General features: G+C 35.0%; 2 protein-coding genes across 4 annotated transcripts in view; one reads left to right on the top strand and one right to left on the bottom strand.

Annotated features, from left to right (window-relative positions):
* The window catches only part of LOC111048921 (reticulon-1-A), a 139813-nt gene extending 116465 nt beyond the window's left edge, over nt 1-23348 (bottom strand). Inside the window, exon 1 of one of the 3 annotated variants that reach the window (XM_022334906.2) lies at nt 22032-23348. In XM_022334906.2, coding sequence (XP_022190598.1) covers nt 22032-23148 — 1117 coding nt within the window. In that variant the 5' untranslated portion in view covers nt 23149-23348. The remainder of the gene's footprint in view (nt 1-22031) is intronic. The other 2 variants (XM_039428384.1, XM_022334905.2) reach the window with 2 other exon arrangements.
* A 178-nt stretch (nt 23349-23526) lies between these two features.
* Nucleotides 23527-25214, top strand: part of LOC111048923 (serine palmitoyltransferase 2) — a 62502-nt gene continuing 60814 nt past the window's right edge. Inside the window, exon 1 of the mRNA XM_039428390.1 lies at nt 23527-23970. Within this exon, the coding sequence (XP_039284324.1) occupies nt 23833-23970 (138 nt within the window). The 5' untranslated portion in view covers nt 23527-23832. The remainder of the gene's footprint in view (nt 23971-25214) is intronic.

The following is a 25214-nucleotide window of genomic DNA, read 5'->3' as shown; positions in this document are numbered from 1 at the left end:
ATGCTAAAAATATTAGAGAACTATTGTTTACCAAAAAAGAATGAGATCATGAATGTATACAATTTTATAGCTTGCAAACAAGAGGAAGGTCAATCATTTAATTCATTCTATGCAACTTTGAAGGGGCTAGTGACAAGATGCGAATTTGGGGAACAAGAGGATAAGTTATTGAAAGCTATGATTGCATTGGGGTTAAGGTCGAAAGAAATGCAACAACGTGTGTTGCGAGACAACGCCTCGTTGGAAAAAATAATTGATTATTGTCGCAGTGTTGAAATAGGTGAAAAACATGAGAAGTCAATAAATGAAGAAAAGTCACGAAAGGAAGTGCACCCAGTTTCCAAGTATGATAAAAGGATAACAAACTCATATCAGAAGATTGTATGCGGCTATTGCGGAATGCAGCATGCAGAAGGTAGGAGCTGCCCAGCGTCTGGTAAAAGCTGTAATAAATGTGGTAAGATGAATCATTTTAGCAAAATGTGCCTGAATAAGCTAGGAGAAATGATTTCAGAGTGAGTGAGCAAAGGCTACCTCAACCATTACATAATGTTGTGGAAAATCCAACAGCAATAGAAGAAGCTCACGAGTTTATTGATTCAGTATATCTAGTTAACACTGTCAATGAAAAGGCTTGGTTCAAAACATTATTAATTGAACATAAACCAGTAAACTTCAAATTAGATACAGGAGCAGAAGTGAATATATTGCCATATGAAATTGTGAAAGACAGTGTGTTATTGAGTAGGTTGAAAAAGAGTAGTGTTCGATTAGAAGCATACGGAGGATTTAAAATTTCACCTCTGGGTCAGTTCACTGCTCAAGTGGAATCAGAAAAAAGATTTGATTTGATAAACTTTGTTGTGGTCAAAGAGAGTACAGTACCGATTCTAGGCCTTGAAGCTTGTATTCAGTTGAATCTGGTGAAACGAATTGATGAAGTTCAGAAGCAAAGTAGAAACAACAATGTGAAGGATAGAACGTATTTTTTTGAAACGTATTCTGATGTGTTTACTGGCCTTGGTTGTTTCCCCGACAAGTGCAAAACTCGATTAAAAAAGGACGCAATGCCACATGCCAGTTCAGCGAGACGTATACCAATGAAGATTCAAGACAAATTTAAAGAAAAAGTTGATTTGAGCATGGCGGATATGGTTCATTGTGTTACTGAGAATGGCGAAGTTGAATTTTCAGAGAAACGCTTGAATAAATTTGTAACAGAAACACAGAATGATGATGTTCTTCGGAAAGTTATAGATTATTGTGAAAATGGCTGGCTTAATAACATAGTTGAAGGAGGAGAACTAAGGCATTTTTTCAAAATAAGAAATGAAATACAATTTAGCAAGGGTCTATTGTATTATAATTCAAGAATTATTATACCCAAGAATTTGAGAGGTTTTATCTTGAATAGGCTCCATGAAACGCACTTAGGAGAAACAAAAATGAACAGCATTGCCTCAAAATATTATTATTGGCCAGGAATAAGAGCAAACATAAAAAATCTGGCTGAATCTTGCACGCATTGCCAAAAATATAGAAGGTCCAATGTAAGAAGTCCAATGCTTTCTCATGAAATACCCGATTTTCCATTTTTAAAAATTGGAGTGGATATAGCTGAAGTAAAAGGAATAGCTTATCTCATAGTTGTGGATTATTATTCAAGGTGGCTTGAAATAACAAAAATGAACAGTAAGACAAGTTCGGCTGTTAAATCTATTTTATCCCAGTTATTTGGCAGGTTTGGAATTCCGCAGATTATAATAGCTGATAATAATCCGTTTGGCTCCCAAGAAATGATACAGTTCGCAAAGGAGTGGGATTTTAAAATTATTACAATAAGTCCTCGTTATTCTCAGTCTAACGGCTTAGCTGAAAAGGGAGTGAACATAGCAAAGACTATGATAAGAAAGTGTGCTGAAAGCAAAACCGATTTAAACTTGAGTTTGCTTAACTATCGGAATAGTTGTGTTGCGGGTCTCAATTATTCTCCTGCTCAGTTAATGTTTGGTCGAATGATAAGAACAAAGTTCCCTTATCCTCAAGATAGTTTGAAACTTCATCAACTTCCTCGGGAAGAAATAGCAGTGCAAATGAAGAACCATAAATTCCAACAGAAAGAAACATACGATAAGCAGTCACGGAACATGTATCTTATTTCAAAGAAAATCAGCCCATTATATCCAAGATTGGAGAACAAAATTATGGGAGCCTGGAGTAGTTATTAATGAAGCTGATGCCCCACGGTCCTATGTGGTGAAGTCCAATAGTGGAAGAATATTAAGAAGAAATGAGAGGTTTTTAAGAAGACGATGAAATCAAAGGAAAGGTTGAAAAAGGAAATGTTTGAGAAATTAAAAGGGGAAGATGTTTGTATATCATGTGATGTTACTTAATCACATGATAACTGTTTGATAAAATAAGTCTAACATGAGCGCTTGCATACTCACTAGAAATTAGAAGAATGCTGGCCGGTTCAGAACGGTGACTTTGCCGCTGTTGTATCCCTACCTCAGTATGCCTTCTCTGCTGCACATGTCCCTCCCAAGTCCAAAGTACTTTTGTACGGTACAGAGTATAGTCTAATCACCTATCAAAATCTCCATCCTTCTCATTACCCCAACATAAACTTGGAGCTTAGAGCTCATGTGGGTATCATTCTCAGCAGAATACATTGAATAAAAGCTTCTATAGTGAGGTCCACATTATAATGGCAGTGTAGGATTGACAATTGTACGAGTTATAAAGGCGCAACGTTTGAGATGGTTGGGGCATGTCCAGAGAATGGAGCACTGCAGACTACCGCATAAGTTGTTAAAAAGTAAAATGATTGGTACGCGTAGAAGAGGAAGGCCCAGGAGGAGATGGCTGGAGGATGTGAGTGCCGATTTGCGTGTTTTGGGCATCACAGGATGGGAGAATGTGGCGGAGAGATAGATAGATAGATAGATAGGCTGCCTTTATTTTAACCTGGAGGGCGAAGTTAGGGCGCAGCCGGCCCTCTCTCCCACTTAACCCTCCTATACAATTCTAATGCATCTACATTGCAAACAACATAAGGAAATAATCTCTTAAATATAATAATAAGTAATATGATAGAAAAAAAAATATGTATATACAAATCAATAATTGAAAAAAAAAAATTTAATTTAGTAGAATATATTTTGGACTGAAATAAAATTAAAAAAAAAAAAGTTAGAAAATAGAGTTATAGGAAAAAAAAAAAAATTTTTTTTTTTTTATTTTTAAGCAAGAAACAAGAAAATTTCATGCAAACACACACCTTTCACACAAGCAAACACACCACGCATACACACCTCCTCATCCTATGCCCCGATCGCCCTCCCTCAGCCACGCCAAGACCTCCGCGCCGAACAGTGTCCGCCTCTCCACACTCCTCAAAGATGCGGGTAAGCTATTCCACAGTCTGCAAGCAGTCACACAGAACGACCTATTATATGTCACAGTGCGATGGATGGGAATGCTCAACAGGCTTGCGCCATGCCTCGTATCTCTTCTGTTGATTCCTGCGAGGAATTGAAATTTCTGACTCAAGTAGAGAGGAGACCCAGTTGCCAGAACCTTGTGGAGGAGCATCAGCACATGATAAATTCTGCTGTCTCGAAGCTTCAAAATACCCATCTGAGTGATGTAAGGGCTTATGTGGACGTCCCTTTCAAGGCCAAAGACGAATCTCACGCAGTAGTTCTGAGCCCTTTGCAGTCTTTCAGAAAGAGTCACTGTCATGTCCTGTATGACCACATCTCCATAATGGAAATGCGGAAATATCAAGGTCTTCACAAGCATTATTCTCTCCCGTAAGGGGATAACAGCTCCAATTCTCTTCAGTGAGTGAATGCCTGCAAAGACCCTGTTGCAAGTCTTTGTCACTTGTTCAGTCCAGTCCAGATGTCTGTTAAATGTAAATCCTAAGTTTGTAATGTTTTCACAATAATCCAGTCTATGAGAGTTAATTTCGATGAAAGGTCCATGGTTAAAGTCAAGTTGGTTCAAAAGTCTCCTATTACCTATAACGATTGTTTTGGATTTTGATTCATTAATTTTCAATCCATGCTGTGCTGTCCAGAGTGAGACAGCAGTCAGATCCTCATTCATGAGAGTAACTGCTTCACCAAAGTTATCAGTCTTGAAATGTCTATAAATCTGTAGGTCGTCTGCATAAAGATGATATCTGGAGTGTCTGAGTCGGTCAGTTACGTCATTTACATACAAACTAAACAGTAGTGGTCCCAAAACTGAACCCTGAGGTACCCCCCTGTTGACCACCCTCCATCGAGACGTGCTGTCCAATCGAACACACTGCTGTCTGTCAAGAAGGTATGACCTCACCCATGCCACACTTCTCTCAGAAAAACCATAATTTTTCAGTTTTTTCAAAAGCAGCGGGTGATAGATACAATCGAATGCCTTGCTCAAGTCAATCAACACCACCAGTGTAGATTGTCTCCTATCCATGGCCATTCGAATGTCATCTGAAACACAGAGCAAAGCTGATGTGGTGCTGTGTCCTCCTCGGAATCCAGACTGATGTTCGCTGATGATTCCTTTCCGAGTAATATAGCCGCTCATTTGCTTATGAGCAAGCCTCTCCTGACCCTTAGACAAGACAGACAGTATGCCGACCGGCCGATAATCAGAAGGAGAAGTGGGATCAGGAACTTTGTTGAATGGAATGATCATGGAAAATTTGAATGCAGATGGGAAGCTGGAGGTCATAAATGAAGTATTGTATAAATGTGTGATAAACGGAGAAATGAGAGGCAGAATTAGTTTGATGAATCTCACTGGAAGTGCATCGGCGCCGACAGCATTACTCTTAATATCACAGATTGATCTAATGACATCCATCTGCGTTACTGCTGCCAAGTGAAACTCATCATCGCACCGTAACACCTCATAATTATTAGAATACTCATAGGCCAAATCCAAACTCACCGGAACCTGAGAGAAGTGACAGTTCAATTCTTCAACAGTATGTCTGACCACCAACTTGGACTTATCCTTGCCTGCCCCGAGAGACTTTAAAGCGCGCCATTTGGAAGCCATTGATCTATTAGAGTTTAACAAATTTTTGAAATATTGACTTTTGGAATTTCTAATTAACTGTTTACATCTATTTCTTTTCGCTTTGTATTCATCAAAAGTATTTGTATTGTGTGTTCGCCTGGCCAGTGTACATAGTCTATCTCGTTCTTTCATTAATTGTTTGATATCCTGAGTAATCCATGGAGCTGGTGTCCTGGTGACACGTCTTTTCCTTAAGGGAACATATTTATTGAAGAGATATTGTAGATTATTGACTATTATTAAAAGGATGTTATTGATATTATTAGTGTAGTAAATTCGTTCCCAGGGCATGTGAATTGTCTCTTGGAATAATGCTGTACTATCTATATTTTTGTAGTCATAATACTTGATTATTTTTGGCTTCATTTTGGGGGGCTTAATGGTGTACACGCAATATATTAGATCATGTCCAGAAAGTCCGGGAGCTGGGATCTGTCCATGAGTTCTTACCAATTTGGGATTAGAGACTACTATTAGATCAAGGAGGGTATGGGATGTAGACGTATGGTGGGTGGCCTCCAGACGGAGCAGAGTCAGGTTGCATGAGTCAAATATTGTCGTCAGTTGTGTTCTGTCAAAAGTAGCCGGTCCTAACAAGTCTGTGTTGAAGTCTCCCATAACAATAACATGGTTATAATTGGCCATACACTGCGTAAGACCCTCTTCAAACTCGTCCATAAAGCCTATGTGAGGCGGTCTATAACAGACAGCTAACAAAATTTTCTGTCTTGAAACAGTTATTTCTAAAAACAAATATTCTGGCTTATTAGATCTAGATGTATCAGATTTGAACTTCGAGACTGGCTTCAGTTCGCTTCTAACATATGCCGCCACCCCTCCTCCACCCTTATGCAATCGGTCGTTCCTAACAAGAGTGTAACCATCCAAATCAACTCCTCGTGATGACCAAATGGCTTCAACCATGTTTCACACACCAGGACCACATCGCACTGATTCGACTCAAAAATATACCTGAATTCGTCAATGTGACCACCAACAGACTGTGCATTAACATGAGCTATCTTAAGAAAACCAGAATAGGGCTGTAGTTTATTTTGAAGCAAACATTTGGTGTCCGACGCGGCAGATCGGTCATCTACAGCACTCATAGCTGTTCTTTAACGAGAGCTGCAGTCCGCAACCGCATCTGAGTGAGAGCAATCGCAAGCTATAAGTAACGAGAGGCAGTTTAACTTTCACATTCATACTTTCAATCATACATGCACATCCAAACATACTTACAAAAAAAATATATGTACCAATACTGACGATAATACTCACACCCATTACTCTGGGCCGGTATTAAACGATAAATTCAAATTGATTTAAATCAATATCAAATAATAAGTGAACAAAACTATTACAGGCCTATAACTTCAGCCCCTGTTTGATAAAATTTAATAACAAACAAACAAAATCACAAATAACAACAATCGGGTTTAGATACTAATCTACCTGGGTAGGTATTATCTGAAAGTGATATGAGAAAAACAACTAACTTTATTAACAGAACTAATAAGACTCGGTACCCACAATAAAACATTATAGCCAACTCCGCTCATGACATAAAAAGAAAAATGATAGTGAATTCAATAGTATAGAACATGAGAAAAAAAAAGCTCATCCAGAATATAAATATATTTCTTTATTATGTCTGTGATCAGCAGATATGATGGATAGCCAGAAAAGTAATCGACAGAAAATAAAATAAATAATAGAAGATATACCTCGCTCTATAGTGCACTTTGCGATAAATAATGATAAGATGTATTGGCAGAATGAGATAAACAACACTACGGCAGATAAGTAGGCTGATTGCAGTTACTGTCTTTCAATAAGAGCACGAATGAAAAATACAGATTGATTCCAATCGTACCAAATGATTTGGACGAATAACTACCCAAGAAGAAATGCACAAAAAAAATGTAATGCAGGTCAACCTCTCATAAATATCTAGCATGAAATCTTGTACATCTCATAATCTCTCCCACACGAATCTCTCTCACTCATTCACAAACATGTCTCAGACGCATCTTTCATACCAATTATTAATTACTAATGCAAATTCTCATCATTGTGAAAAAAAAAAAAATAAAAATGTTTTAATGCCATATGCGTATGATTTTTTGAATCATACGGAGAAAAACAATATCAGAAAATAAATAAGACGAAAAATATACTACAATATTATAAAGAAAAATAAAATGAGTTTAACCTACATGATCATTGTCCATCATTCACCGAATTATTCAGAGCACTTCAACGCTATGCTTATTATTGTTTTAGTGTGCTTATACTATGTCAGGTAAGTCTATCAAGCGTCTGCTCCCATCCGCCAGACATTACATTACCATTCTCCCTCCAGATCACGCGTCCATCAACGGTCCATACATTTCGCACTCCAACTCTCCTGGCTACGCTGCGATAGAAGTCGTTTCGTCTCTGTGTCAGGTCCTCGCGTATCGTCAATCCCGTCCCTTTCAATTTGCGCCGATCGGTCAGGACGGCTCTTTTCGTCTGGTAACTGATGAATTTCACGAGTACTGCTCTCGGTCGTGGTTGTTGTTGAGCATCAGTCACCATACGTCGGCCAACGCGATGACATCTGTCAATTGACGCAACGTCTATCTCCTTATTGAGCCTGGTGCAGAAGAAGTCCGTAACAATGCTTGAAACGTTTTCACCTCCCTCCTCTGGCAACCCAAAAATTCGCACGCTATTTCTCCGTTGATACTGCTCCAACTCGTCAACTTGTACCGCAGACAATTTTTTCATATTGTCTACTTGAGCGGTTAATGTGGCAATCTTCTTCTCTGCCTCCGCAAACCTGGTTTCGAATTTAACACTAATAGCTGCCGTCACTGATTCCTCCAGCCTGGCAGAAAACTTTTCAAACAATCGTTCAACAATATTGTCGAATTGATTGTCCTCTGCAAGAAATTCAGATATTGTGTCCCGAATCAGCTGTTTTCCGCAAGCCGGCCGCTCACTGGTGGATGATGAGGAGGAGCGGGGTCGAGGAGCTCCGGCCGGGCTGTTGTTGCCTTGAGCCTTATCTTTGCCGGTTAGCTGCTTGCTACGCGTTCCTTGAGAAATCATGTCGAACAAGAAAAATATATTCACGTATTCCACAGAAACTATTGTACGTATCAATTCGAAACTTCGTGATCACAATCAACTTCACCACTATTAACTTTATGCCAAATATCAATCCTGCAAGTCGCAAAGTACCCGAGTTATTTTTGAATAAACAGGAGCTGAAAAACAGTACGTCAGGCCGTTCTCATTCTTATCTACTCATTCAGGAGTAAGAATGCTCCAAACATTATTCTAACAATTGATTTTTGTAGGACTATAAGATTTTTAAAATGAGACATGAAGGTAGATGCATAACATGAGATTCCGTATTCCAGCCTACTATTGAAGAAAGAGTAATACATTACACGAAGAATATTTACAGGGAAGAATTGACGTATTTGATAGAAAGTCCTAACCAAGTATAAGAGGTACCCTTTTACTTTATTCACATGCAAATCCCAATTTAGACTTTGATCCAATATTAGCCCAAGATATTTAATAGAGTCAGATTGTTGAATTACCTCACAGTCACAACTCATAGATCTGCAACCAACCTGATGATACTTGACAGGATCAGTGAAACTAAATGGTGATGATAATGAAAAGTTTATATAGGAAGTCTTGCTCGCATTTAGTGCTAGTTTGTTACAGTTGAACCAGCATCGCAAATCAAACAAATAGCTGCATCATTTCATGCAGTTCTTCTTCATTTTTAGCAGAATACGCTAGGGCTGTGTCATCGGCAAAAGATGTAATTGATCCAAAAAATTTGTGGGAAAACAAATCATTTATGTAGACTAAAAACAATATAGGGCCCAAAACGGATCCTTGTGGAACGCTGTATTTAACTGTTGTCAGCTCACTATCACAACCCGAAATAGACACATACTGCTTTCTATTCATCAAGTATGATTTTAACCACATGTTGGTAACACCACGGACACCAGCAGCATGAAGCTTATTCAACAAGGTGCTGTGTTCAACTGTGTCGAAAGCCTTTCGGATGTCCAAGAATAGACCAGATGTTCTATTTTTATGTGGTGTGTTGATGCTGTGATAAATATCTGACATAAACTTATATAATGCCTGTTCTGTGTTCAAGCCCTCCTGAAATCCAAATTGGTTTCTATTAAAATAGTTCACTTTATTGAAAAAGCTCATTAATCTTTTCTTAAAAAGTTTCTCTAGAACTTTTGAGAACACTGAAAGCAGTGAGATAGGTCTATAATTTGAAATTTCTCTATTCGATCCACTCTTAAAAATGTGACAAAGAACAGGAACAATAGCATAAGCTATAGATTTTATTAAACTGGAGGAAATATTATCAGGACCTGGAGATTTTCCATTTTTCAATTTATTTATTTCAGTTAGTAGTTCTTGATAGCTAATAGGATTTAAGAAAAAAGAATTTTGGATAAAATCACTTTTAAATTTTCTATCATAATTTTCTCTCATCTGGGTCATGTATTGAAGAAACTATTTCATCAGATATATTTATGAAGTATTCATTGAATTTGTTAGCCAGAACGTTTCCATCTGTTATTAGATTATCTCCACAATGCAGATGGATCGACTTTCGTTTGGAAACTGATTTACTGCAATGATTATTTATAATTTCCCATTGTTTTTTTACAGGAAAGGTATTCAAGTTCGAATAAAATTTAATCTTTTGATTTTTTATTAATTTATTTATGTTATTTTTTGCTGCCAAGTACTTAGCTTTTAATTTCTCATTTTGGGGAGATTTTCTATGCGCTTTATAGAGTTTATCTCTATGCTTAATTGCTAGGCAGAGCCCATCTGTCATCCACGGTTTCAGACGCTTAACATTTTTGACAAGCCTCTGGCTTGAACGAGTGCACTGCTTTATATACGCCAGCAGACCATCCATGAACACAGAAAACTTATCATCAACACTGTCGCAAGCATATAAGTCAGACCAATTATGCTCCATCAACAAGTCCGTCAATTTTTTGACGTCGATGATATCTTTAACTATGGGAGTAGCATGACCGGTCCGGTCTCCAGACACAGACAATGAAGCCGATATAGCTCTATGATCAGTAATCAGCGATTCTATGAATGAACTCTGAATTATTTTCCTGTTAAACTTGGATTTATAAAAGATGTGATCAATGCAGCTTGAGCTAAGGTTTGTTACACGAGTATCTACATCTATCAGTGATTGGTAGCCATTGAAATGCATGATTTCCATGTAATCAAAAGCCCCAGCACTACTCAAGTCATTTATAGTGTGTTTTAATTTACTTCATACTTGGAGGGATACGGTGAGTAGCGAAAAGGTGGGATGCAGCTGCCGCGGTGTTGCCGTATTTACATGGTCATTCACGAGTGAAAATAATGAGTACTCTCTTATAAGCCTACAGACGGGGAAAGAAGAGGCGGTCAGTAGGTACTTTCCATCAAATCAATTTTGGGTACAAGAAAACTCTATAATAATGATGATGGTTCCTTGATCCATTCCGAGCTGCGATGTATTAAAACACTTTTTCTCTATGTATTTAACACGACATGCAGTCAAAAGATAAATTTTGACTGCATGTCGTGTTAAATACATAGAGAAAAAGTGTGTCTGTGATGAAGAATTAACTGATTTACAAAACACAAAGGGACACAATATGAGCCTACATAGTCGACATTACTTATTTTGACCTTAATGAGTATAAATAATATTCATAGCTGAAGTAGGCATATACGTCTGTGAGACGTCTTAATAAGACGTCTCACATAATATGTGAGTATTTCCCTTCAACCACGGAGTAATGAAGAGATTAATAAGTAATAGTTTGTGAGTCAAGAGATGAAATTTAATAAAAAAAATGCATTTGCTAATGCTAATTAAGTAAGTAATGCTAAGTAATGAGCAATAAGCACTTCTTTATTCCATGCTTCTATGAAACTTACTATAAAAACTTGGCCGATTTTAGAATAAGGAGGTGTTTTAGCTGGCTGAACACTAGAGTGACCTCTCTTTCTCCTAGCTTCTCCAGAAAATGGCTCAAACTATTCAGGAAAACATCTAATCCAACAGAGTGCCATCTGTACAAACTCAATAATCTAAATTTGAAGTTGGATTTTTCCAGAGTGAGTAAAATAGAATCGGCTCCATCAATCCGTGATTCATCTCGCGAACAAGCAAAACCTCTGCTAGACGAAACAAATATCATGATACCTGATGCTCTACTTATATCACTGCCAGTGGAGTAATTATCATATCCATCAATAATATAAGGGTTCGCATCATTTATCGGTTGGAACCATGTTTCTGATAGGACAATTATATCAGGCTTCACTTTCCAACAGTTTATGTACAGTAAAAAGGAATCAAAGTTTCTGTTCAGACTACGAATATTTTGATGCAAAATTGTAATATTATCACCGCATGTTAGAAAACACGAGTTAACCCTGGTGATATCCTCCACTAATTCACATGCATTAATCATTTAGAATTTTATTTTCAACAAATATATTATGGAGAAGGCAATGCTCAATGCTAAAATGTAATACGGAATCAATTATAATGGCACACATTCGTACAACATTCATACAAAGAAAATAGAAAAGGTTAAAGAAAAGAGAATTGCTCGAGTACTCATAGATTAAGGAATCATTTCGTAATAAACAGAAAGAGAGAATATCTTTCATATCGTTTTCAGAAAGAGAAAGCAGTACTGACATGCCAGCCTACCGAAGTTAAAGGGTGGGTACATAACAAAAAAAAAGATAGCCTACCTACTGTAGTTCACAATCAGATTATTTAAAAACGTTAGCATACCTAATTAAAAATAAACATGTATAGATATAGTTAATGGAGATGCAGATCTTAGTTTATATATAATATAATGTGTTAATAGAGCAGGCTCTAGTTTATGTAACTTATTCCAGATATAGTTTAAAATCCTAGTTCATCTAATCAGATATCGAACATAATAATTTCTAAGAAGGCAAACATATACTTTATATTTTCTGAAAGATTAAATGAATTTTCAGGTAGAGATAATCCTGAAGCCGATTACGACCATTGAGAGTGGAATGATAACTACTTAAAAGTAAGCAATTAGCGTTTGATTGGCAACTCAGTTGCAATCTATGTCATCGAGTTTGGAAATGCCTTTAACTGATTATAAAATTAATACGACAATTTTTATCAACAATAGTAGAGACTCACCAGTGATTAGGATTTAAAAAACATATTAATATTGAAAATAATAAGACAAGACTAAAAATGAAGTATGATTATGAATACAGTATCAATATCAATCGTTTGTACAATAGGCGTGAAAGGACAATATTATAGAAGTTCCAAAGTATGCTATTTTTTTAAACATAACAATACGTAAATTGCACTTTTCTAACCCCACAATGATAATGGGTTTTTTTAAGTTTCATAGTATTTACTAAAATTCTTCTAGTATAATATAATAATAAATGAATAAATAATAGAAAATAATTAAATAAAATTTTGCTAAAAGCTCTCCATATTATTATATACATAGTATTTTAACAAAAAATTGCATTATTCTGGATGTGGTTTGTAATGGGCAGTCTGGAAGAAATGCATATCCAAATCAGTTAATGTAATGCAATTTGTTGGAATTTTAATGCCTATTCTGGATGTTATTATGCACGCAACAAGTATGCTTTTCGAAAAAAAAAATAAAAAATTGGTTGATATTTGAATAAATAATATAGAATTGAGATTTTTTAATAGAAAAATATCAAATAGCAAGTCATTAGATGTTTTTAGTTATTTCAGGAAATATGTCTTTAGAAACCATGCAACCAAGTCACATTTGTAGTATTATTGTACTATCTACGATTTAAAAAACTAAATAAAAATAAAAAAAATACATTTTGGTGAAGTAGTTGGCAGTAGTTTGCAAGCTCTCTCAATCTCCTTCCATTGTTTCTTATTGGAACGAAAATTAGTAATGGACATTCAAGAAATGAGTAAAGGAGATGTATCGTTGCTAAAAGACTACCGTACTAAGTTAATTATAGTTTTGTTTAACTCTGTAAGTTTACTAATTGAACATCACTATTAAGAATTATAAACCAATTTTTATAATATTGAATATTAATATTATAATATAAAATGATATAGTAAATGCAGAGAAGGTATGCAATAGTTCCTTACATAATAGGCTATTCTTTATTTGACTATCAAGTAAGCGTGCTTATTATTCGATCAAGAAATGGGGGAGGGTGAGAACAAACCTTCAACTTATTTTTTAGTTTCTCAAGTTGATAACATGATAAAGAAATACACAGGAATAAAAATAAAAAGAATAGAGTTAACCAACCACACACAGGTCACAACAAAATAATGTCCGAAATACTGAAAAACCTGAGACAAGAAGTAAAAACAAAAAGAGAAATTGCACAGTACCTCGAGTAGAAGGTTTAGCAACTTTAAATCACATTTCACTGTGTGGACTTGCGAGCGGCGGCGGGGGCGGCTGTGGTCGGGGGCTGGTCGTCGTTCGGCCAGTACAATCGTCGCGCCCTCGCGTCAGCCGTCTTCCTCACGTACACCTTGCCCTCTCTCACCCATGCATATTTCTCGTCTCCAGCCTTGACGCTGTTTTTCGCCTGCTTCAGAAGGTCCTTGTTTCGCTTGGTTAGGTGTTCGTTTACGTACACTGGAGTCGCTCGGAATGAGGTCATCACGTCAGACGCTTTTATTTTGATCATTCTAGCTGCTTTAAGCCATTCTGCTCTTACTGATCGACGTACGAACGACACCACTATTGCTGAAGGGAAATTGTTTCTCGAGGGCGCCAGTCGATGCGCAATCGAAATTTCACAGGGTTGATATGTCACTTTCAGAATTTTGGCGATAGCACCGAGTAATTGGTAAATGTCCTCCCCCTCCTTTTCAGGGATTCCTTGTATCTCGATATTACGCAACTTTGAATACTGTTCGGATTCCATAGTCACCCACTTTAACTCGCAAATTTCTTTAGTCAGCTTCAAGTTCGCCTCCTCCAACTGGCTGCAACGCGACTTCAGCTCTGAATTGTCGTTCTCAACCCGCGTTAATTTCTTTTCAAGGCCGTCGAATGAGGTTTTTAAAGTCGCTAAGGTTGATTGAAGAGATGCAAAATTAGCATTCGACTCTGTTTTGTTCTCCGCCATCTGACTCTGGATAGTCATTAGCATTTCCATAACTTTCTTGTTGTCGTTAATGTCCGTGTTGGCTTGTGATGGTGTTTTCTCAATGCATTCATCGCACCTCCATGTCGATAACGTTCCGCCGGCGATCATAGCGTTCAGTTTAGCAGCTGTGCGTATCCGGCAACACGCTGGGTGGAATTTATTAGCACACATAACGCATTTTGCAGCTTCTTTGGCGTTATTAATAGGCTGCTGACAGCTTTTGCAAACCATATTGTCCAGTAGTAAATCAAAAATTTAATCAATAAGGAACAAGCGACACGGGAGAGCACAAAGTTGATTGGATGAATTATTAGTACTGATTTTATTAATAGTGAAACAATAGTCCTCGAATCGATAAGAAACCACACTACAGTACGTTCAGACACTTTATTTTCTTAGAAATTCAAGTATAATTCGCAATACTTTTACTAAGTTTATCGTTTAGTTTCATAAGTCTATAATATGATCATAAGTTTATAGTATTCCACAGTGTAATTTACTTACGTACAGTTTATTTTTGAAGAATATGTTTCACAGTATAGTCTTTACATAGTTTCACCGCAATAATTCACAAAACTTCGCAAAATACACTATTTAAACTAACCGAACAGTTTGGTTGTATTGAAAGCAATTACATTATGCAGTAGGCAACTTGTATATTACGGAAACGGCAGGCCGGCACGAGCTATCTTATCTCTGACCGTCCAGCTCGAGTGACTGAACTCAACTGAGAGACTTGGCAACGTTTTTCTCCTATCTTTCTTCACTGCCATTATAAAGTGGAACTCACTATAGATCAACAACTAAGGTCTAGACGGAATAAATATAAGTTCTAACAGTATCTAAAAAATAGAATTATAGTACCCTTTAAAATTAATAAAATATTTAAAAAAAAGAATACAAATAGTAACGTAACTACTAGTTTCGGTGATCACACCATCGACAGGTTATAAAAATAAATGTTTACTAATAGTTTCGTTATTTTAAAATAACAAAAACTAATCATTAGTTTTTACTATTAGTTCTACGCATTAGTTTTTAGTATTTACAACAATCTATTAGTAGTTACGTTACTATTTGTATTCTTGTTTTCTAATATTTTATTAATTTTAAAGGGTACTATAATTATATTTTATAAATACAAGAAAATAGCCCTGAATTCATACATTTCAAAAAATATTTAACAGTACCATATAGATAAGCCTGCATTCTCTTCAGAAAAAATTTAAAAATTTCATTATTAAATTTTTTCCATAAAAAGGAAAGCAATTTTTCACTAACTGTTCAGTCTAATTTAATTTCTTAATTGGCTAATATCTAATAATCATAATATTTATGCTAATTACAACGAATAGGATAGTTTCGCGATAAACTAAAAAGCTAGATTTATATTGAATATGATATATTCAGTCGATGAATTGTTAACAGACAATAAATGACTATTATGTAAGTATGAAATAAGTCATAATCTTATAAATAAGACCCTAAAATAACATGGATAGAGATTATAAATCTGTCTCAAATGACCCTGGCAAGTAGTCGATTGTCTCTGAAATTACAAAAATGTTTGCAAGTCCTAATTCAGTGATGGACCAATTCCCTAGGAATGGATTTCACTCAGCGCCCGCGAGAAACAAAGACAGCTGCAGACGTTTGGATGGCTGGCAAATCGTGCAGAGAAGAAAAGAGAAAGAGCCAAATGCAAGCAAGAGAGCAATAGTTGCAAAAAGTCAATACCCTGGACAGCGAGACTTGTACGTCTGCATTTGGGAGAGTCTTCGCAATATCCTCTCCCCAACCTTTTCCTTTCCTGTCCAGTCTCATTCATTTTTTCATCTATTCTACTTCTAGACACTTTCAGTTTATTAGTTCCGAAGACTGGCCGTTCACCCTAGCAAAACACCTTCAACTGCACATTAATTCATCCGAGTCAAGAAGATGAAACCCCACATTTTCCTGTAACATGATGTGCTAGTATTTCTAGTCCACGTCAAGACTAATTGGCTAGCTTGTAATAAATTATCGTCCAAGAATTAATTACAAATACTATCTACTCTCAACTTTCTATATTCCAACTTATTTTTAATCTTGAAACAGATAGGAAATTCATAGTTAAAATATCATATTTATGTTACTAGTCAAATAAAATCTATTGCTTTCAAGAGAAATTAAATCAATAGCAGTTCCTCAAAAAATAACTGAGGTGATCCAAAGAGGATTATGGTTAATATGTATTTTTTAAAGAAAGAGAAAGAGACATTCTCTACAATAAAACATAAGATTACATAATAATAGTCGTACCCTGGTGTACCCTATAAAATGACTTTATATATTATACTTCTGCAGAACCCTATATGACAGCTGGAGAAAATTTAAACCAATAAATTTATTTCAGCATGATCCCAAGTGCCAGGTATTTTTAATAATTATATAAAATTCACTTCGAGAGAATTATCATAACGAATACAACGATTCTGATGAAAAAACAAATGTGTTCTAAGTATTAAAATGAGAAAATGAAACATACAATACCCAGATAAATAGGGACAAGAATATATAAAATACTAGCAGGAACCCGTGCTCCGCAAGGATCTATTTAAAACTTGACAAACTGAAAACTTGACGTAATGAAATTTTGAAGAATTGAAAATAGGCCTTTAACCATCCTTGGTTAATTAAGAATCTATATGTAAAATTTCAAGTATATTAGTCCAGTAGTTCAGGCGTGATGATGCGTCAAACATAATTTTCCTATCTCGTACGTGAATAGGCCAGCTCTTTATTATAGAATATCGGGGCACCGAGCTTCGCTTGTTATTTTTATTTACCTATTGATAAACAGAACACAATTCTCTAAAATGATCGTGTTTATATTTCACAGCTGACTATATGTCATCTTATGAATTTCGGGAATGCGATATTTTGATTTTTCACATACTCACTCTTTCACTCACTTTTCTACTATCCACAGCAGTTTCAGCCAAGGATGATTTATCCTTTTAATGTCGTTCAGCGAGTTTTCCCAAGGATGAGACCTAGTGCGATCGAATTTTTATATAATAAACCTAATTACTATGTTCCAAATTTCGTGAAAATCGTTAGAGCCGTTTTCGAGATCCGTTGAACATAAATAACCAGATATAAATATGAATATAAAAATACAGAATTTTGAATTAATTAAGAATCTATATGCAAAATTTCAAGTTAATTAGTCCACTAGTTCAGACGTGATAATGCGCCAAACATAATTTTCCTATCCCGTAAATGTATAAGCCAGCTCTTTACTTTATTATAGATATAGTTAACGACTGCAAGAGATAGGACTCTGGAACAGAATAGTGGTGAAACCATGATAGCGCCAGAAGTGTCTCAAACACAATAGTAGGTACTACATGAACTTTTTGAAAGTTATTTGAAAAAATATGTTAAAACAACAGAACTGAAAGTTGTCAACCTTATCATATTCTACATCCATTTAGAGAGGCTTATGTTTGAGCCGAATGTAAATCTTTATATATATATATATATATATATATATATATATATATATAAATGAATGTCTGTGTGTTTGTTTGTTCCCTATAGACTTGACATAACTACTTAACTACTTGACATTACGGCATGAAACTTTGGGAATATGTTGTGTGAATATTGGGGATGGTTTCTGTACAGAAATTTTAATAGGGGGGCTAATAATAATTATTTATTAATCCATTTTACAGACCTATGCTTTTAAAATTGGCTACCGAAGAACGGAAAGATGATCATGATTCAAGATCATATATAGTGATAATATGATTTAGCATCTAAAGTTACCAGCTGTAATATACACTTCACGCTGTTATAAATTGTGTACTGGTATTAAAACAGTAGTTTGGAGTTGAAGTGTAGTTGATTGATACCAGCTGTAGATAATGGTTCCGTAGAAGACCTATACAATTAATTATCACTCCCCTATCATTGAGAAACTGGAAAATGTTGGAAAAAAATATTCACCTCATGAAAGAGAATTGTTCATATTGCATTCATTAATTACTGAAGAATGACAGAATAATTTACAATTTTTCTGAATTGAGCTTAGCTTCATCCTAAAATGGAAGATGGAAAGAATATGGAGTTCTGTGTGATTCATCGTACATCGCATATTTCCTGGACCATGACCATCTATTGACAATTAACAACTAATATCGGGGACCGAGCTTCGCTCTGGAGAAAAAAAGCATAAAAAATTTATTACGAAATAATAAATTATAACATTCATAGTTCATACAGAAATGTTCTATCTAATCACAGTAAATTGAGATTAATTCCCAGAGGAATGAAAAAAATTCCCTCACAAAGGCCCGGCTGCACTGGTTTGGTTTAATCCTGATTAATTTCACGTGAACCTAATCAGAGAAGACCATTTCAAAAAGATGGATCTACTGGAATTAATCAGGATTGAAAATAACCCGGCTTCTTTGCAACCGGCACTAAGTACCTGATTGAATGATTACAAAAGTTTCATAATTTTGACACAGTCCACCACACATGAACTCGCTCACTCACTTCCATCACCAACAGACGACGAAATAATTATTATCAGCTGTTTTTCCAAGGATGAATAATAATTATTATCCTTTTAATGTCCTTCAGCGAGTTTTCCCAGGGATGAGACCTAGTACAATCGAATTCTGATATTATAAATCTACCATGTTCTGAATTTCGTTAAAATCGTTAGAGCCGTTTTCGAGATCCGGTGAAATACAAACTTCTAAATATATAAACAGAAATTGCTCGTTCAATAGTATAGGATGAAAACAATAAATTCATCTTTGAAACACTGATTTAACCAATTTTTTTAATTCAACACTTTACTTATAGATATTACTACCAATTGATTGAGAAGAATATGTTTTCGGAATAATGAATGCTGCATGACTAAGCACATAGGAAGTCCGTATTGAGATTTAAATAATAATATTGAGTGTCAGATAAATTTCATGATTCACCATATAAAGTCAAGTGTGACATGAGATACATTGACTTTTTGACGGTATGAAGTTTGCCGGGTAAGCTAGTTGTAAATAAAGCTTTATTATTAATAGTCAACGCTGAAAAAATACAGGCTCAATCACCAGGAATAGGCCTACTATAAATTCTATGAGGGACCAGTAAGCCATTAATTTTGAGTAGTTCAATCACTTCCATTATGGACTCTGGATACATTATGGACAGTCAATACGTATGAAATTTATTAGCTACAGAATAAAAACTTTTGATTGCAGTGTCCCCGACTACTACAATATGAATAACCATTTGGATCAAATATAAGGAATTACTCACATCTCTCATCAACTCGTACTCTCATTCACAAAATATTATCAAAAAATATAAATATAAGTTATATTGAATTCACTCACGGCTAGTACTCAAGTTTGTCTTTTTCTGGCCGTGCTACAAATAAATCTTGGTATGTTTGACATTTTGTTTTTGTAATTTTGTTGTCTATTAAGAAAGTTTTCAATGTGATTTTTGATGGCAATAAAATTTGAATTTGAAAAAAGAATTATCAACAAACTTCTAACCAAAGAAAATCTATGTGCTCTGTTCTAATCGGAACGTATGAGACCCCATATACAGCTGATAGAAGGCGCAAACCGAACTGGCCAAGCATACAACAATGGAACACACATATGGCAAGCTCGCGCTTTCGATCAATGAAAAATCAATTCGATCAGCTGATTGAGAAGATGGTTAATATTTTTAAGCTTTCCAATGATTACAACATATGTTAAGATTAAGGTGCGTACAGATATACGCGCCGCGAACATGAGCAATTCACTTTTAATCAGCTGATGCCAAGCTTTTTATATCTGTATCTTACCGTTTCTGTAAAAATACAGATATAATCAGCTGATTAAAAGTGAATTGCTCATGTTCGCGGCGCTTATATCTGTATGCACCGTTAGAATATCATGTGTCAATTATTTCAGTTCCATGTGGCGTTCACCTTACCATGCTCATAAGCTTACTTAATAGGATCCTTTTTCGTCCTTTGAAACCCTTAGAGGTAAAGTATCTCAAAAGTTCTTAGTGCGCGTCTAGCATGTTTGAAGAATATTTGTGCAAAGTTTCAAGTCTGTAGGCCAATTAGTTTGAGCTGTAGTGTGATTTTACAAAAAAATTTTCGAAAAATGCCCTCTTCTGAACCCTCCTGTGTTCCTGATCGGAATTTTTCTGCACAGATCTAATTTTTTTCGTAGCTGAACAAGAAAGTTCCTCATGAATTTTCTGTGCAATGAGCGGTTAAAAAGTACGAAATATTTGGGGGACCCCAGCTCCCTCAGGGGGGAAAATTTCTGAAAATCCTTTCTTAGTGGATGTCTTGAGGCTACCATAAACAATTGTGCAGAATTTCAGTTTTTAGGCTCAGTAGTCTGGGCTGTGGTGTGATTTCAGTCTGTCAGGACCTAGCGTTTTATAGATATAGATTAGAAAAGCGAAAAAGGTGGTAATCATACGAAATAATGAGTGATTTTTTAAATAATCTCAAAGTCTGCAATAATTCTATTTAATTATTGGCAATTAGTCATGGACTTGTCCTTTTACAGCTGCAAAGTGAGCGGGATTATAATTAAATCATTATGTGAAACTAAAACTGTTGCACAGCTTGGTAATGGCCAGAATATCTTCTCATGTCATATCGTTGAAGAAACGGTGAAGAAGAAGAAGGTCTGGCTGCAATATAATAAATTTTTGGTAACGTACGGTACCCGGGGGCACTTTAGTAAATTTGCCGCGAAATTGCCATATCATGATGGAAAAAATATACTAAAGTACAGCTAAGTACTCTAGGAAGTAGCATTTTTAAATTCTAAATAATGATAATTTTATAATTTTTATCATGCGCCAAAAACCAATTAAATATTCTGAGCATGATAGTCTACTCCTCCGCCTCTGCTATACATGTACGGTAATAAACTTGCTAATTTGTCTTATTGTAATCTTGAAAATTAGTCAAAATTCTGTTGATAATGTAAGTTATTGTGTTTTTCCAAGTTTGTCTCCCAGTCATAAAAAACCTGCAACCCTATAATGAAATATAGTAGCCTAATTTGAAATCGATGAATAAACGATTTTTTTCCTCAAGCAAGTTTATTCATTATTTCTACAATGATAAAAAACCTTAAGTCACTAAAGCTGATCTACTGGGAACTAGCTAATAACATGATACTATTACTAACTATATAACATTTTTATTTTTTAAAAATGAGCTACTGTATCTATTTACAATGTTGTATTTTGCCAATAATCCGCAAATCATTGAGCAAACACCAAAAGCTGATATTCAAATTTCTAAAAAGGTATAAGAATTTTAAAATATTAGTATTAGCTATTCAATACACCTGAAAATTTAAATTTTAGTTGAAGTGTAAAAAATGATTTAACAATAACTTAGGCCTAGTAGTTAAAAGTTAATTACTAATAATTTATAGTGGGATACAAAAATAGGGTCAACCTAGTGCTTAATAGAATTATGTATATAGCTACCTATATAGGCCTACTATGAGTTAATGAGTTCACATTGATAATGATAGGTACCGGTACTGTGGTAGCTAGGCTTACCGGTATATCTCATCAATTTCGAGTAAGCTTAGACATTCTTTTGTTGAAAAAATTAAAAAAAAAAATAATTTACTCACCTAGACCAATTCTTCTGAATACTTCATCCACTTGGATAATTTCGTTGTCATCAGATTCATTCCTTGAAGGCTTTTTAATAATATGACTCTCTGGAGCTATGACTGGAGTATTTTCCTTCTCTTTTTGGAATTGGGTGGAGTGAGGGGGAAGCTCCTTGAAAACATTAATTGAGATATTGGAGGCTGGAACATCTTTAACGATTGAATCTGGTTTTGATTGAGTGATAGGTATAGATGAGACTTCTGGTTTAGGCTGAGATGCATTGTGCTTTTCACTTAGTAAATCGAACCGATCGTCTTTGGGCTCTTCTTTTACAATATGATCAAAATTTGCAGGAGGCTCAGGAGTCACACTCTTTGTGGGAGGTTCAGGGGTCACACTCTTTGCAGGTGATTCAGGGGTCACACTCCTTGCAGGTGATTTAGGGGTCACACTCTTTGCAGGTGGTTCAGGGGTTACACTCTTTGCTGGTGACATATTTGGAAATTCATCAATAGACTGATCACTTTGTTTTGCATTATAAAATGACTGATTTGATAAATCATCAATTGCTTCATTATGCATAAAATCATCCAGATCTGATGGGATATCCTTCTTTGAACCATCTTTAAATCCAGAAATGTTAGAAATATCGTCAGAGAATTTAGAAAAGTTACTATCACTTGCCTCGGGTTTTTTAAATTCACTCGTCTCAGCTTCCAAAAATTTAGAAACTTCAAAACCTACGGAAGATGATGATGAAGGATTATCAAAAGTTGAGCCTTTTAGAAAATCATCAAGGGGTTCCGTCTTTGAAGAGAACATGCTTTTTTCAGTTATTCCGGAAATAAAATCTTTGGAGGAATCTTCAGGCTGAGAAAATATGTTAGAATTATTAGACTGATCCAAAAAGTTGGGTCGAAAGCAGACTTCAGAAGGTAGGGGTTCCTTATCAGTGTCTAAATTCAACGGAGGATCAGAGATAAAAGAGTTAGACTTCTCTTTGGATGGAGATATTTCCAAATGTTCAAAATCATCAACAGACTCATGCTCTCTTTTCAAATCATTGGTCGGGTTAGGTGTTGTATCTTTGACAGGAGGTGTAGGCCTACTCTGATCGAGGTTTGGAAATTCCATGCTTGTTGTAATAAGATTCACGTACTTTCTTTAAAAATTGCTTAAGCAAGGAATTACAAGTATTCAAATACTGTGATTAGCTAAAATGAATAACTAGTAAACAATTAACAGGTAAACGTCACTTTTATCACCACCACCACTGCTTCTATGATGAACGCCGGTAACGCACTAAAGCTAAACTGGGCTGACTCAATTTCGTCTGCGTCTTTATCAACTATTTCCGTAGTGGGGGAAGTATGACTCATTCAACTGTTTTTAAATTGAGTTTTTTTATATTGTTGTGTTAAAATTATGCAAAAAAGAAGTAGTATTTTTTGTAAATGAATATATATTTTATTGTAAATAATTCTTATCAATTTTTTATCATATGCAGAACAAGAATCTTATTGACAAACCCAAAATTTACTGTGAAATACCGCATCAACAACTTGCAGAAACTACCACAGCAGCGCCACTGTCCTTAGCAAGCAGGCAGCAGGCTTGATAGACAAGAGCAAGACCTGTGGCAAGACGACTATAACGAAGAAGACGAAAACGAAGACAGATTGTGTGTGTATGATTTTGATTGTGACAGAGCACCGCATGGAAGCACCCAGTTGTATAAGGAATCTTTGTTTATTTATTCTTAAATGTGTTAAATTAAATTCATTATAGCAGGCAAACTGTAATATTTGATACAAAGAAATGAATAATCATATAAGGATGGGAACTAATGGATTGGTAAACCGTAAAGCAGTTCAAGTTGGTGGAAAATTAGCTTCTGATTTAATTCCAAATTGGAAAGTCAATGGCTCAATTATTATTGAGAATACTTCAACTAAGGTACGTATACTATGCTATTTTAATACCTGTTGTCTTATTACTTAATGGTTTAGTATTTGTTTTATTGTTTTCTTATATCTAGCATGAAAAAACAGATAAGTGTATACCATATAGGTTAGGAAATCTTGTATATCAAATTTAGTTCCAATCAACATTTTAGTTAATAGTTGTGTTTATTAATTGCAAGGCAGAAGTTATTTTATTTTATAGGATAAACATATGAATCGTCTTATTTAGAACTATCACTTTAAAGATAATGTTCATTGATATTTAATAACCTTAAAAAGGAATGAATTCAAGCTAATATTCAATTTCATGTATTAAATTATAATATCCTTTAGCCAAATTATTGGTTTTCTTCATATACCGGTATTTAAAACTTGATGTTTTAATTCTGTTGATCATATTAAAATAGAATTTACCTTGGCTTTATTATTTTAAAGCTTTGCCGGTGTTTTATCGTGCGCCTAACTTCTCTTACATAACATGGTCTACAATTCATGATAAAAATTTAAAAAATGTAATATATAGCATATACATTTTACGCTAAAATGTACCTTATATATTACATAATTTTACAATCAATTTTTTACTGTAATTCACTTTTCAAATAGCAGGATTTAATAGTAGGCTACCAAATTTATTTCTTGGCTTAACAAAGAAGTCTGTATTTTATTAAAGTATTATCTTATTAACTTATCTTGTAACTTAGTTGCTTCTAGTAAGGACTACCTTATAATGGCAGTATTTAATAAAGATTTTTATTGTTATCCTTACCTACATAATCCTATAAGGCAAATATAGGAAACTTTTCTAGGTCCGCAACGGTGCCAGATCGTTTTTAACCATGTAGGAATATAGTTAACTTCTTAATATAATACTAAAAATAGAATTTATTTAGGCAAATTAACAAAATATTTAATTTCACTTTTTAAAATGTATTTATTTAATCGTTGAAAAATATTTTTTCTTGGTGAATAAAATATAGGCCTAATTGATCATTTTAAACAAGAATGAACAGTTGATATTAGATAATATATTCCGGTATCAATTATTCTCTATAGACGTCTGTGGCAAAGCAAAGAATCGACTACGTTTTCTCCTATCTACACTGAAATTGTAACCTGGACCTCACTTTAGAATGCCTAGTACAAGACAACGAGCTAATTTATTCATGTACCTTTTATAAATAGTAAGACTTTGTTTATGAGAATATAAATCTATATTCACTCCTTTAATAAACA

This window comes from Nilaparvata lugens, chromosome 5 (assembly GCF_014356525.2).
Source record: "Nilaparvata lugens isolate BPH chromosome 5, ASM1435652v1, whole genome shotgun sequence".
NCBI classification, from domain to species: Eukaryota; Metazoa; Arthropoda; class Insecta; order Hemiptera; family Delphacidae; genus Nilaparvata; species Nilaparvata lugens.
The sequence above is the reverse complement of the archived record's forward strand: the minus strand, read 5'-3'. Positions and strand labels throughout refer to the sequence as shown.